General features: G+C 43.6%; 2 protein-coding genes across 4 annotated transcripts; both read right to left on the bottom strand.

Moving 5' to 3' along the window:
* Positions 1-1,251: 1,251 nt before the first annotated feature.
* LOC136542326 (uncharacterized Rho GTPase-activating protein At5g61530-like) lies at positions 1,252-7,106 on the bottom strand. 3 transcript variants are annotated; one of them, XM_066534708.1, is made up of 10 exons: positions 6,953-7,106; positions 6,228-6,294; positions 5,669-5,922; positions 5,106-5,168; positions 4,998-5,016; positions 4,524-4,622; positions 4,364-4,441; positions 4,032-4,276; positions 2,433-2,589; positions 1,252-1,679 (listed from the first exon to the last, which is right to left on the bottom strand). In XM_066534708.1, the coding sequence occupies exons 2-10, from the start codon at positions 6,286-6,288 to the stop codon at positions 1,537-1,539; spliced, it is 1,119 nt and encodes a 372-aa protein (XP_066390805.1). In that variant the 5' UTR covers positions 6,289-6,294; positions 6,953-7,106; the 3' UTR covers positions 1,252-1,536. The 3 variants fall into 3 exon arrangements, with proteins under 3 accessions (XP_066390805.1, XP_066390803.1, XP_066390804.1); XM_066534706.1 differs by having other exon boundaries at positions 6,948-7,103; XM_066534707.1 differs by having other exon boundaries at positions 6,847-7,088.
* Positions 7,107-11,308: 4,202 nt separating this feature from the next.
* LOC136546777 (large ribosomal subunit protein eL15z) lies at positions 11,309-13,282 on the bottom strand. Its single transcript, XM_066538755.1, has 4 exons — positions 13,127-13,282; positions 12,872-13,038; positions 11,860-12,057; positions 11,309-11,760 (listed from the first exon to the last, which is right to left on the bottom strand). The coding sequence occupies exons 1-4, from the start codon at positions 13,128-13,130 to the stop codon at positions 11,515-11,517; spliced, it is 615 nt and encodes a 204-aa protein (XP_066394852.1). The 5' UTR covers positions 13,131-13,282; the 3' UTR covers positions 11,309-11,514.
* Positions 13,283-15,123: the final 1,841 nt, after the last annotated feature.

Genomic DNA, 15,123 nt, shown 5'->3' with positions numbered 1-15,123 from the left:
ACTTCTGGAGCAATTCATCAATGTTCCTTCAACAAGTGTAGAACCTAGACGGGGAGCAGTGGTGTGCTGCTCACTAGACAGATCCAATTACAAATGAGTTTGCCCCTAAGGATGGAGCATTGGCAACACTCACCTTCTAATTTCTGTAATTCCAACCGGAAATGCACTCTAATGATTTTCCCTACATATCAGGCTTCGTTCATGTTTATCTACAACAATTTTTTTGCATTTTAGTAAGGTTTACATCCAGGGATTCTCAATATCTGGAATTGTGACTCGATGCTCGGATGTGAAACCCTTGATGCAACGCTAATGTAAATAAACAGAAACAATACATTACTCTGGTGTATAATCCGTATAAACTTTAATCTGCTGTAATTTGCTTATTTCCAAGGGTGCTTAAAATTATTTGCTCTTCACTGATTGCTAATATGTCTCTTGCAATGAAATGTTCCTGTTTACTAACCATCAATTTGAGTACTGGTGCTTTGAAAGCACAAACGTTGTCCTCTTTTCCATCATACTAAGAATATACTAAACAAATATTGCCAATACTGTCTACTGGGACAGCATAAGCTGGCGCGGCAACGCCACGCCCTATGTTTTCTAGTAATTTAGTAGGATTATACTACCTCCGATTGATCTTTTTACTAGGATTATACACTACCCGGTCGGTTTTAGTTGATGTTTTTTGTGAAAAATAAAAGTTACATGCAAGTCAAAGTCCATGTCTTAACTCTTAAATGATAACTAAAACTGACCAAAGGTACCATATAATGGCGTAAATTAGGCTTACCGCACTTCCAATAGGTTGACAGATTGAGCTAAGCGTTAAGTTTTAGGCTAACCTTATGAAGAGAGGCATGGCGTTTCTATACCTGCTACACGATGTGATCCTAGTCTAGTCTAGTCAAATTGCCAAAGTAGAATACGGCTTTCGTCTACAGATGTGATCCTAGTCTAGTCAGACAGACAAGTAAGCAAACACAGATGTGATCCTAGTCTAGTCAGACAGACAAGTAAGCAAACTTTGATAAACCTGGACAATGAACATTAAACCGCATGTAACCTCATGCACTCAAGCAGTAGAGCCATTTGCTCAACTTCAACAACAAAAGTAAATTCGCTTCCAAATTCAATAACCTATGTAAACCCGTCAAGAAAAAAAAATTGAAATCCTGTAAGGCAATATCTACAATGATTTGTTTTGAAGACAAACGCTATTATTATGTTACACCAGCTAACCGCGAATGCACAGGAAAATAATTCCCTAGATTAACTGTAGCGTATAAGCTAATTCAGCAAATGGTCAAAACAGCACATCTGGTTTACATCCATCCAAGTATACTTTTATTGATATGACATGACCAGATTCTAGACCCGTGGAGAATTAACACTAGCGTATATACAAACCTACTCCAAAAATGTTCCGGCCAAAATGCTTATCCCTAACAATAGTGAGCGGTAATCCACCTTCCTACCTGGAACTTGTACATAGCACGAGCTAACACCAGACAGGTCTAGAGGAGATGCTGATCATCTCCAGACGGTTTCATTTGCGTCGGTGAAGATGGCATTGTGATGCTCGATCAGACACTGGATGACCTCAATGGAGCTGTAGTCTGGGGGTGAAGCATCGTCCAAGGGGATTTGGGATGAAGCATCCTCGTCATCCTCATCTGCAATCGATTAAACAGCTAATGTGTTTATAACAGTTGAACAAAGAAGTCTTTGCGAACAAATAGGATTGTAGTTCCTATAGTGTCAGAAACTAAATATTTTATGAAAATCCAATTGGTTAAATAGTCTACATGAACTGAACAACCAAAAACCTTTTGGGGAATAATCCATGGCCCACACAAACAAGGCCCAGCCATTTTCAGATGAAAATCATCTAAAACTTCCCTTTATCGCAAAATCATCTGATGAAACTGTGATAGTACACTAAGAAAAATCCTGACACGGAAATTTTTAAGGAAATGCCCTATCTACTCAAGAAGCAAAATATATCAATGATTACAAGCCCAAGCATGCACTTCGGGGGAAACTAAGCTGAACTCTGATTAACATGCCTTTCAATGGTGACCTAAATGTCTACCAGTTCTTGTAATGCAAAGATGGGCTGATGTATCCACGCATCTGAAACTTCTTTTGGCTCGTGACTTGGTAGTTGGTAGGCAGTTGGCACATGGCCCACGATCTCAATCATTAATTCATGCTGGACCATAAGATAGAGGACAGCAAGTACCTTTCTCTGCTAACATGAGCCAATTCCAGATTTGATAACTTAAATGATTGATGCCACAATTGATACAGACAACTACCACAAGGGCAGCCACAAACAAACTAAACTGCTCTATGCCACAATGATCAGAGGCAACTACATAATCTGAGGTTGTAATAATAAAATAAACAAAGTAGAATTTACATACCTAACAGGTCCCATGTGGCAGTATTTGATGTTGTATCCACAATTTTTGGAGGAGGTTTCAGGGTAAACTTGAGGTGGTTACGCAAATCTGTGCCAGCATCACCTTGCCGCCACATGATCAAAGGCGCAAATTCCACAGCAAGGCTGCGGGAGTCCATCTGCATTGCATACCCCAAAAAAAATGTAAAACACCACCCCAAAGGTGATTCAGTAGTATTAGTTAGGACAAAGAGACCACTCGAGAAATACAGAAATTAAAGCCACATCCTTTGCATATGTAAATTACTAAACTATGAAATGCTTTACTCCAAAAAGATATACAATGTGGTTATCAATCTACACTCTACAGACAAAACAGAACAATATCCTTTAGTCAGTACATTTATGCTCGTACCTGTCACAATTCACAAACCTATTTAAGACAGCTAAGCAGGTGTGAATGTGTATCAGAATTCCATCTGTTTGCTACATTGCTCATGTTTTTGTCCCAATCAGATAGAAGTGGCTAACAAATGTGTAACTGGACCTACAGCTGATTAAGCAAACCATTGTTGTTCCTTTTTAAAGAGCTTTTTTTCTGAATTTGAATGGAAGAGTAGTAAAACCTGAGCTGAGATTTTTCACATAAAAGTTATTTAACTTTGGTAATATGAAAGTTATCATGAACAACAAATAAACAAATCTAGTTTAACACTCTCAAACCCAGTGGTGGCCAACTCTTTAAAAGGCTTGTTTACACTTCTATAAACTTTACATACAGTTTGGTTCTTCATTGATACAACAACAACAAAGCCTTTTAGTCCCAAGCAAGTTGGGGTAGGCTAGAGTTGAAACCCAACATGAGCCCCTAGTCACGGTTCGGGCACGTCAATAGCTGCTTTCCAAGCACTCCTATCCAAACAAAGATCTCTAGGTATATCCCAACCCTTTATTGATAATTGGGCTTATTTTGCAGAAACCACTAGGGTTCAAACCAAATAGATAGGTGTTGCATCTTCCACTGGGTGGTATATGGATTAAGTGTTCAGTCCATGTTACCCCTGAAGATGTTATAGACAGTTTTACTGATTTCTAGCATTGCATTATATTATTCAAAACAGGATGTATCTGTTACTGGGTTTGTTACAAAAGTCTTTCAGAAACCCAAACTGTCAGTCAAGCCATGTTAGGTGAAATTGCCATTTCCTAACATTTGTCAGCCTGTCAAAGCTAAAGAGAAAAATGTGCAAAAAAAGGGCGTACCCAGTGCAGAGAGCTCCCACTCTGTGCGGGGTCTGGGGAAGGGTGTCAGTGGCAAGCCTTACCCTCGCCTGTGCAATGCGAGGAGGCCGCGACTCGAACCCGGGACCTTCCGGTCACAAAATGTCAGGGGCATATAGTTCCATATTAAGTGGCTCCAAATATGTACTGAATCTGAATGTTAAAAGGTGACATCCAAAAACAGTCACAATGACCCTGCTAATAATCTGTATCGTATATTCAGTTCAGATTTATTATTTTTAGTTCCAATACTATTATCCAAAAACAGAACAAAGAAAAGGAATAACAACTTGCAAATGCATCATTGAGAAGAGTAACAAAAATTAGGGATCAGATCTACCTTGTTAAGTGATGATTTACGGCTGACTCGAAGCAGCAATGCTGTAACAAACTCTAGTGTCATGTAGTTCACATTTGGAAGCTTCTTCAATATGTTCCTAAGATCAGGAATGCTAACCCTCGCAGCTCGAAGCTCATCATAAAGTGAAAATGTAGTAAGCGGCTCAGGGATACTGGCAAGGTAGCACTTCACCAGTGCACCTACATCAATAGGATTTACACCTTCAGGTAAAGATGCGCCAGAGTCTGCAAAATATGAAAAAAAAAAAATCAGGGGCATGGTAACAAATGATAGCTAAGCTAAGCTTAAATATGATTGAGCGGCAGTGATACCTTCATTGTAAAGGGAAACTAACTGCTGAAGAACTTTTTTGTCACCTTCAGATTTGAATAAGTACTCATTATTCAAACCTGGGAAGAAAATGATCAGAAATCATACAGTAGTAAAATTAAAATGGAGAGAAGCTTTCTGTATAATTTTCAGCCAGTTCACCAGATATAACCAGGTAGTCTGCACATCTCACTAGCACCAAGGGCACAGCTTTACCAGATTGCTCTCGTTGTACAGTGGCTTCAATAGGAACACCAAACACTGCAAGATCATGATGTAATAGTGGATCATTTCTTGCTGTTCATTGCTGCTCTTACTGTACAATGGCTTGAACAACTATTTAGATTTTGTATCAGAGGGTCATTTCTCACAGGTCACAATCCACAAATAGACAGAACAGACATAAACTTAACCTAAAATATTAGTGAAGAATAAGTCAAACAAGCCAGGCAAAGAATAGCAATGTAATCAACATAAAACTTAAAGGCATATGAATCCAGAACTAACGCTATGCTACAGGAAATTTAAGCTGCTACAGGAAAAAATAACTGCCTGGATGCTATAAGAAAATATATATGCGATATGCTTTGTCAACTATGATAGATATGAATCCTGGATATTGAATTGTGAGCATACCATCAGTGCTTGCGACTCCCTGGGGCAAAGAGTCAGAAATGAGAATCAGCATTGTACACGAAAAAGGTCAAATTGTGTTACTAGGTAACAGAATTCCAAATCACAAACCTTCTGCCAGCGTTCAATATTGTTCAAGATACTCTTACTTTTATCTGCAGTTTTTTTAGCAGCCTGCAAGTACATGAAACCAGAAAAGGGTGAGTTTCTCTAAAGACACTAGTGTTTATCCATAAAGAATGATGAACAAATGGCATCACAAAAGGAATGCAAGGTCCAAATTCTGATATCCCGGAGAAAATTACATTTCTCAATAGGCTTTAATGTTACCCCGAAAACATTTAAAATAGCTATTTAATACACCAACGATTCTGCCATGATGTTCACACCTGGAAATGCCAATAACCAAGGTGCACTACTTGTTACTCCATCTTTTTCCTGGCAACGATTTAGTGCACTATTCAACTAATCTTTATGTTGGTAATAATGCAGAATAGACAAATTTGCAGAACAACTAATGAAACAAGGAACTCTTGCCTTTTTTCCATTAAATTGTTTTTTGGGTATAATTCAAAATGATTGCAACAAATAGATTACACAGAGAACTCCACAGCAGTTGAAACTACACTGACCAAATAACATGTCAAAGTACTTCTGTTGAAACGCATACATACCTCTTCAACTTTGACCTTTCCCACTGCAACCTTCTCCTTTGTCTCTGAAATGCCTTTCCTGAAAAGCAAACCAGTAGAGGCAGCAGCAGTGATGATACGCTCTTGCACTGTCTCATGTGGTGGACGTTGCTGCTGCTGCTGCTGCCTAGCCTCCTGGAAGACAGCCCACCGACTCTTCACCACGGACCCAACCTTCCCAGCAACATCAGCTATATTATCCCCAGCCGATTGCCCTGCCTGCTTCAGCTTGACACCTGCATTAAATCGGTACAGTAAGGTTAAAGTTCCAGGTAAAGCATACATAAAAAAAAATGGTAATAGGATACAAATACAAGCAACCTGCGCAGTCACACTCAGGACTATACTAGTAACTCGATAATAGCTCCGAAGGACATGATAGTTCTTATCTTTATCGGCGCCAAAAAGCTATGGGGTACTAGTAAATCACAACATCATCATGACAAAGGAATTTGATGCAATGATTACACTGAAGTAGGAATATTCGTACAGAAAATGATTACCGAGTGATTTACAACAAACAACACGATGTCACACTTACTGGATGTGGAGAAGAAATCTGTGGCCTTGCGGCGCCACTGGGGCGGCTCAGCCAACGGCATGACTACCTGCACAAGATGAGGAACGTCCACTGAGCCATAAAACAGCTGTAGTAGAAGCACGAAATGGAGTATACTCCGTAGCAGTATAGCACAAGGGAAAATCAGAACCACTCCCGTAACGCAGCCACCACTCAATTGAGTGTCCTATCATGGATTAATAACTCCGCAAACATCTAGCATAAATAGACACCCTGAAGGCGTAAACAACAAATGAAAACCTGAACCACATGGATTAATAACTCCGTACAACATCTAGCATAAATAGACATCCTGAAGGCGTAAACAACAAATGAAAAGCTGAAACGCACGGTTATATTACTCATAAACCCAAACGAGCTCAAAACCAACCCAGCTCCTAATCACAAACCCAAACACAAGCCAACTCCAAACCAAACCACGCTAAACCAACCAGCCCAAGTAGATCAACAGCTCGAGCTAGTGACAAATTAAAACCCTAATCGAGGAAAAAAATCACGCACTCGACGCCGACAGAAGTTCGGGCAGGCGAAGATCCAAACCAAACCAAAGCGACAGAGAGAGACGCGGGATCGAACGAACCACGGCCCGATCCGGCAAATCAGCGGGCGGAGCGGGAATGAACGGCGAGCTGGAGCCGACCGAAGAGGAAGGAAGCACGCGCGGGGCGATTAGCCGATTACCTTACCTCTCCTCTCCCTCTGGCTCCCGAAGCGAATCGGATGGAAGCGAGGCGAATCGCGGTGAGAAAGCGAGAGGACTGGGACTCTGCTACGAGGCCGCCCGTTGTCCGAGCTGAAAATGAGTTGGGTTTGGTTTGGGGCGCTCTGCTCCTGGTTGGATTCTGGTTGGCGGCGTCGAGTCAATGGCGGAGGCGAGAGAAACGCGGGAGGGATTTGGGAATCCCATTCCCGGTCGTGACGTTGCGCCGCGCCGCCTCTCGCTCACTCGCCTCCACGTGGGCCCGGCGGAGAGCCGATGCTCGTTTCTGGAAGCGTCTGTGGCTGCGGGACTCGGGAGCCGGAATGGGATAGGTGAAAGGAATCACAGATGGGTGGCCGAGAGACGTGCGTGCATTGATTGACTTGGCCACCTGTTTCCGTCCGGGATTGGGACTGGGATGGGGATGGCATGTGATCAGGCGTGCTTTCGCCCGCCTATTTGGTGTTTGACTATTCTCATGGATGGATGATTTTGCGTGGGTGCAGTTTATTTTATTCATGTTATTGTTCATTATTATATCCTTTGGTTTACGATGATTGGCTCAATTACTGTGGCCCTATAGAATGACAATAGTTATGGCGGCTCTATTTTAAAATGTACAAGCACAAGCTAATTAGTTAAAGAGAAAATTAGTTCTGTAGCAAAGAACTCCACTTTCGTAAAATACCATTGAAAGACGTTCGTCACGTAAAATACCACTGAAAGTTAGCACCGTTACCTCTATCTAGCATTCTGTCACAGCGGCACGGCAACGTCGTGAAATCCACCTCCAAACGCCTGATAGAAACAAACATTGGGTCCTACTCCTGGTCCTCGGTTCGATGTGGAGCGCCAAAGCACCAGCTCATGCTCCTCCTCGCCGCCGACGGCGGATGCTCAAGCAGAATTCCAAAGTTGTCGCAGGGTCGCACGAGGTGGTCGTCGAGGAGCGCGGCAAGCTGGTTACAAGCGAGACACGGTGCGGGTGAGTGCGGAGTGGTAACGACAGCGACAACCTCGCGCGGCCGACATGGGTAAGGACGGACCTCCGGAGGAGGCGGCCAAGGGCAAGAATTTGGCGTCGGCGCTGCAGTCGTTTGTGTCGGTGTTCGTGGACATCACGGATGTGGTGCTCATGGTTCTTGCGAGCTCTTGCGTTCTCGAGGGAGTCGAAGCTATCCTACAGGACACAGGAGCTCCGAGATAGACTCACGCACCGCAGAGAACAACCACGGAACAGAATAGAACGTCACGGAGGTGGAGTGTCGGACCTGGACCATGGCAATGACGCGCTAGGCTCATCGCCACGGGTGCGAGCTCTGCATGTGGTGCATGCCGAGAACGGACACCAGCTGCACCTGAACGAGTGATGCGCCGCGGCTGGCAGCGAAGCTACCCCCTGCGTGCACCCCTAGCCCAAGGACGACGCCACCGCATGGGCCGCCTCGAGCGCGAGGCCGACCACACTCGTGGACCACAATTATCAGCACGGTGCATGCCGCTCCGTCGTGCCCCCAACATGCGTGCACAAGCAAAACGTCGGCGGTGGCATTGGCACGGGTGCATGCGTGTGCAGCGCCGGCGGCTCACCTAGGAACGCCATGACCCAGTTGTCGAGTGTCGAGAAGACGAGATTCCGTGTGTTCTGGTAGTTGAGAAGCAGGAGAGGAGAGGAAGTTGAAGATGCGGTAGCATCACGGACGTGGACATGCCGTTGCCTATTGCGCCCACCAGGCCAGCACCATGAGCACCGGGTCCGCATGCATGAACACCGACGCCGAATTCTTGGCCTTGGTCGCCTCCTCCGGAGGTCCATCCTTACCCATGTCGGCCGACGAGCTAGGTTGTTGCTGTCGCTTCGCTGCCACTCCGCACGCCACACCTTGTCTCGCTTGTAGCCAGCTTACCGCACTCCTCGACGGCCACCTCGTGCGACCCGGCAATAACTTTGGAATTCCGCCTAGCATCCGCCGTCGGCAGCGAAGAGGAGCATGAGCTGGTGCTGGCGCTCCACATCGAACAGGAGAGGACCAGGACCCAGCATCTTTCAGGTGTTTGGAGATGGATTTCACGATGTTGCTATCCCACCATGACAGAATGCTAGATAGAGGTAACGGTGTGTCTTTCAGTGGTATTTTACGTGACGAATGTCTTTCAATGGTATTTTACAGAAGTTGAGTTCTTTCGGTGCTATAAAATCAATTTTCTTTAGTTAAAAAGTAAACTTATTGACGAACAGGTTGGTTTATTCTAAACATCATATATTTAAATATAAAGTACTCACTTTATTTTAAATTGTAAGTCATTCTAATTTTTTTTAGCAAACGACTTATAATTTGGAATACATGGATACTAGTTTGAGGTTACTTAGTTTTGACGTTTAGTCGTAAGTATATTTTTAATAATTGGGATTTGTATCAGAGCACCTGGTCTCAATGATAAAGCGAATCTTGGAATTTTTTTAAGAAGTTTGATTCTATTTTTTTAACAATCTCTTATATATATTGGTCAAAGTTAAAAATGTTTAGATTTTTTATACATTGAGAATAACACTCTTTACGGCGCGGAGGGAGTATGCTCTAACTAAGAGCAGCTTCAATTTACATCTTTTTAGTAAGATATAAATATTGACATGTTACTAGATGTTTTGCTAGCAAAAAAGTTTCTAATGTGCAGATTTGGTAATACATCCTAGGTAGCTCCACACATACTGAAAACATATGCTCCCCCAGGCTTCTCCCGAGCAACGTCTTCACGCGGTTCATTTACTGTTTTGAAATTTACATTTGCACTTGTTTCTCAGATATGCTACTGTTCCAAACAAAAACAAGGTCCACTTTGACTTTACCTACGCTACACGCTATTTACAATATTGTTCACATGAACTCCTTTTCTTTCTCTCTCCCTCAAATGAATTAGAAGCCGACAAAGTCATTTTTAGGGCTTTCACCAATTTCAGCTTCTCGTGGCAATATATAGCAATAAGCTAAAACCCTTTAAAACTCTGCTAAAGATAGGCTGAACTAACACTTTTTCTCCATTGAGCCTGTTCGCTGGTCAGTTTCTAGGCTGATAAGCCCGGCTGGTGCTGGTTTGTTGTGAGAGAAAAATATTATTGGCTGGCTGATAAGCCCTGACTAAAATCAATAAGCGAACTATTAAACCTTTTATGTCTCTTCTTTTACACCTCTAGAGCACAAACGGGATGGATAGGCGAAGGAGCAGGCCGAGGAGACCCATGCATCCGTCTAGTAGCATAACTATGAATATCTGTTACATTTGATGGCATATGGATAGCGTGTGCACGCCCCTTACTCAATCTTTGCATCTACTTCCTCCCTTTCAAAAATAAGTGTCGTTTTAGGATTCCTGCCGGTCAAACTTTTTTTAATTTTGATTAGATTTATATAAAAAAAATATTAGCAACATTTGTATCTCTAAATAAGTTTATTATGAAAACATATTCAATAATTAATCTAATGTTACTTATTACGCACCATAAATATATTAATAACTTTTTATATACATTTTGTCAAAGTTAAAAGTGTTTGATCTCTCAGAAAATGGGAATAAACTTTCCTATCCGTTGACAGAGATTGCAGAAACTTGTGTTCAGGACTTCAGGCTAGCTAGGATTTGTTGGATAAATGCCTATGAGATGGAGGTCATTTTGCCACCGTAGCGGCATGATGCTGCGCTGCCGCCTGTGCAAGTCGGCTGCAGTGTGGCCGCCTCACGACGCAGAGGTCGCCTCAGCTATCAATGACGGGTACTCCTTTGTCCGTTCCAAATTATAAGATGGTTGCATCGGTTCCAAATTATAAGATGATACTCAACCATGGTTATCTCAACGGAATTACAATACCTCACTTTCAAAGTAAACGCCAGCGCGTGCTAGAGCAAAATCACGGAACCAGAAGAGCAACAGTCATAAGCTAACCAAAAAAACGATGTCAGAAAGTTTCGCAAGCAACAAAGGGCATATCTTATTTCCAATTCCAATTCTGCAGCTCAAGATTCTGAATTTTGTAAGAACCCATGACATCTCTATACAATAGCTCATAGAGTGGCGAAGCATGCTCGTCAAACTGAAATACCAAGCTTGTAAATTTGAGTGCAAATCAGGAACCATACGCAACCTGTGCTACCATACAAGCACTCCAGAACGTTGAGTGGGAGGCATTTTGTTCCATTTCTGTAATGTGTTGCTAATTTAATATATGAACACCCTTATAAAAAAAAATAGGCATATCAAGGTTCAGGGCAATCTACATCAACCAGCAACAAATAATAATCAACCACCGCCGCAACACTAAATCGTGCCAGACCAAATACACAGCAATACATTACTAAACCATCATTTTCATCGACTGATAACACAGGATAACCACAAATATAGTTCACAGCACTTGCTCCATGTTACACTGATAACAGAGTTCAAGAAGCACCGAACACATGTAGCAAAATTTAACAATGCAACAAAAATACCAAATAATATGGCCTGCATGGGGCGGGTTCCACAGTAGCAGAGCATAAAGATGTATGTGCTCAACGGTAGCGGCGGAGGGAAAGGGTCTGGTTGCGCTTCCAGGTGGCCCTCCTCGATGGCCTGTTCTTGTGGTGAGTGTGGCCCTTGCCACGCAGACCACGGAACTTCTTGCCTGCGGAGGTGAGACCACGGAGCTCACGGTGCTTGTGCACAGGATTGCATAGCCAGTTGATCCTTGGGTCGTTGCGGATGGTGGTGTGGGCCACATCAACCAGGATGATTTCAAAGTACTTGTAGGTGCTATCCTGTTGTTCAGTAAAGAAGAACCAGATGAGGCATCAGTACTAACTAGGATGAAAATTATCATGATATCTTGTTATAAGCTCAACTAAATTCAAGTATACCTCATTCACCCAGTAGGAGTTGAGAACCCTGAGTCCACCAAGCTTACGTCCAGCCCTCTCCTCAGCTACAGACCTCTTGTTCCTCTGGAACTTGAGCTGGGTGATACCCTGGTGCTTGGGCTTGCCATAGACAATACCCTTAGGCACAGGCCTCTTCCTGCCACCACGCCTGACACGGACGCGGTAAACAACGTACCCCTGAACGAAAATAACATGAGGTTAAGAAAACTATTTTGATAGTAGAATAAGAGTCCACATCAACTCAAAATTTTCAGAGTAAACTAGTTCAAAGCATTACACAGACAAGTGCAAGCTGTTCATTTCTACTCAGTGAAACTATCACAGAGACCATGTAGGAGTATTAACCAAACCACCCAGCTTCATACAGTATAAAGAATATGCGGTAACTATTAAGTGATAATAGGTTGATAAGCAATACTACCACAGGTAGAAAGCTTCAACATAACTACTTCCAAAATCAAACCTAACATACCACAACCTCACTCAGCGCAACCCATTGCTACAAAAGGGTCTAATGAAACATGGTTTACCGAACAAAAGATTCCATATAAACTAGTACAATATAACAAATAGATGTAGATCGAACACCTGCATATGTTATGACTCGACAAGAGGTTAAAACCTACAAAATTAGCAGGACTCGTAATACCAAAATCATAGTCTAAATTTGAACATCTTATATTAGCAGAAACAAATATACTACAACATTCGGAAAAGGTAAATCGAATAAGTCGAGCTCTCCGGAACCTAAACAAGCCTTCATTTCGTCCAGGAAGATCGTCATTATAATCACCAGAAATACTACACGCCTGGCTTGCAGGAAGGCTGAAAAATCTTAAGGCAGACAGGCATAAGACTGTAGCACTTTGGGAAATCACAATCCTAAATGAATGAAAATGGCAATCCCTGCACCACCCTGACCTTCCACCAACCCACAAATCCATAGCCAAGGTCGCACGCGCCAATGGGGTCAAGAGGGGAGGAGATCTACCTGCTTGGCCTTGTAGCCGAGGCGGCGGGCCTTGTCGGGGCGGGTGGGCCTTGTGAGGCGGACGATGGCCGGCTGTTGCCTGTACTCCCAGCAGCGTACGCGCTGCACGAACCGCATCACGTCGGACTGCTTCCTCCTCCATAGCTCCGAGACGTACTTGTACGCACCTGCGCCACAGCGACAAACGATGCGACACACCGTAAGACCCCCGCATGCGAATTGGAGAGGGCATCAGCGGTAAGGAGGAGAGCTCACCCATGGCGGATGCGGCTGCGTGCGACGGCGGCGGCGGGGCAGGGAAGGTGGAGCGTGCGGAGAGGAGCCTGGGGTCTGGGTGGCGGCGGCGTAGGAGGGACCTTACACCGAGGCGATGGAGTTCTCGTGGCCGTCAGATGGGGCTAGGGTTTTTGGAATAGAGCCTTTTCCCCAGCGTGCCATTACGAAAGATGCTCTATTCCTACGTACCATTAAAAAATTCACATGAATTCTAGTGTCATGACACTAAACTTTTTTTTTTTGTCTAACACACCGTTCCATCTCCATTCTGTTTGGTTTTAACCGCTTGGCAGCTCTTACATGTGGGCCCGGACAGGAAAAATGTTCATGTTGCCCTTTCAGTCACGAGCATATGTGCTGGCTGTGTTGATCGATATTGACCGACATCTCCGTCAGTCTCTCACTCTCTCTTCTCTCTCGACTCCCTCAGTTCCCTAACCCTAGTGGCGGCGGATCCGACGACGACGGCTGTAGCGACGGCTGAAAGAGAAGACGACGAATGCCCCATGCTTATGGCTGCGCATGGGGTAGTGGAGCATGGATTCGATCGTGGATCTAGAGGATAGGCGTGGCATGGCGAGGAACAAGGGCATAGGCGAGCGACCGGATTGGCTTTCGGACGGTTGAGTTCACTACTTTCCCCCTTGGTTTCGTGGTGCATCGTGTTCGTAGTGTTGATTGGTATTTAGTGCCATGCGTTTGTGCCCCGTGTTTGTAGTGTTGATTGCGTGCTCCTTGTTCATCTGTAGGATGGACGCATAAAGTAGCTACAACTTAGAAATCCGGATTGTTGCTCCCAATTCTCGTGCGCGGTGGTTTTCGTTGAACAAAGTCGTTGATGATGACCGCACTAACTTCACAGGCCTGGTTACTAAAGTTGTCGATAAGTATCCTCATAACTACGGTGACATAGTGAGATTGATTTATTTCTGCATAGATAGTAAAGTGAACATCCAAGTCTGCACTGACCAAGATTTGATTGTAATGTTTGCAAAACATAAGGCTTCCAAATGTTGCTTGTTGACTGTTGCATATCATAGCCCAAGGAGTGAGCCCTCTGTGATTCCTGATTGGGATTCTGGTAGCACTGTGAACTCTGTTGAATCCCCATTCACCCCTTCAATTGCTTGTCCAAGCTTAGCAGAACCAAGCCATGCCACACACACTCAGTCTGTTGAACCTAAATACATGGCTAACCCAAACCCAATGAATAAGCATGTGGGTGTTGATGAGGAAGGGTTGTATATTGACATTGGTCCCCAATACCCCCACCTCCTCCCAATCCTCAGAGCCAAGGTGGGAGTAAAGAATGGAAAGGTGAGAGTTCTGGTGCTGATGAATCCTCTGAGACAGACTCTGATGATGAAATAGAAGATATAGATGATATGGTTAAAGATAGGGAGCCTGAACATATGCCTGATGTTGATTATGACAAGAAGGGCCCTCCTATGTTAGTAGGAACAGTGTATTCAGACATGGATACTTTTAAGATTGCTTTAGCTGCTCATGTTGTTAAACATGAGTTCAACTATGACATTGAGAAGAGTGATAGAGGGAGGTATAGGGTGAACTGCTCACAGCAGAGTGAGGGCTGCAGGTGGAGACTTCATGCCTCAACTCTTAGGGATGGGCACACTATTAAGGTAATGTGTTAGTATATTGTTTTCATTGACTGCTCCATATTTTTCTTGCATTGTGTGGCTTATAATAAGTGTATTACTTGATTGTTTTGCAGGTAAAAAGGAACTACTACCCTCATGAGTGTTAGAGCACTAGGAGGCAAGGAATATATGTAGGGGTAACATAGTTCTAGATGTGCAGTCAGGTGATTGATTGGCTAAAGGAAGATGGGACTCTAGGTGCAACAGAACTACAAAGAAAATTGAAGGATGCACACAAAATTGTGGTGCCCTACAAGAGAGTGTATAAAGGTAAAAATCTTGCCATGGATAAGATTTATGGGCCTTGAGGCAAAA

The sequence above is a fragment of the Miscanthus floridulus genome, chromosome 3 (assembly GCF_019320115.1).
Source record: "Miscanthus floridulus cultivar M001 chromosome 3, ASM1932011v1, whole genome shotgun sequence".
Lineage (NCBI taxonomy): Eukaryota > Viridiplantae > Streptophyta > Magnoliopsida > Poales > Poaceae > Miscanthus > Miscanthus floridulus.
Note: the sequence above shows the minus strand (reverse complement) of the source record. Positions and strands in the feature narration are given on the sequence as shown.

Excerpts from the sequence above, each read along its gene's own strand:
- LOC136542326 (XM_066534708.1), bottom strand. The coding sequence starts at position 6,288 with ATGCCGTTGGCTGAGCCGCCCCAGTGGCGCCGCAAGGCCACAGATTTC. Across the intron at positions 4,442-4,523 it reads AGACTACCTGGTTATATCTG|GTTTGAATAATGAGTACTTA; the intron begins GTGAACTGGCTG and ends TTTTCTTCCCAG. Across the intron at positions 4,277-4,363 it reads AGTTTCCCTTTACAATGAAG|ACTCTGGCGCATCTTTACCT; the intron begins GTATCACTGCCG and ends CATATTTTGCAG.
- LOC136546777 (XM_066538755.1), bottom strand. Across the intron at positions 12,058-12,871 it reads TCGGCTACAAGGCCAAGCAG|GGGTACGTTGTTTACCGCGT; the intron begins GTAGATCTCCTC and ends ATTTTCGTTCAG. Across the intron at positions 11,761-11,859 it reads ACTCCTACTGGGTGAATGAG|GATAGCACCTACAAGTACTT; the intron begins GTATACTTGAAT and ends ACTGAACAACAG.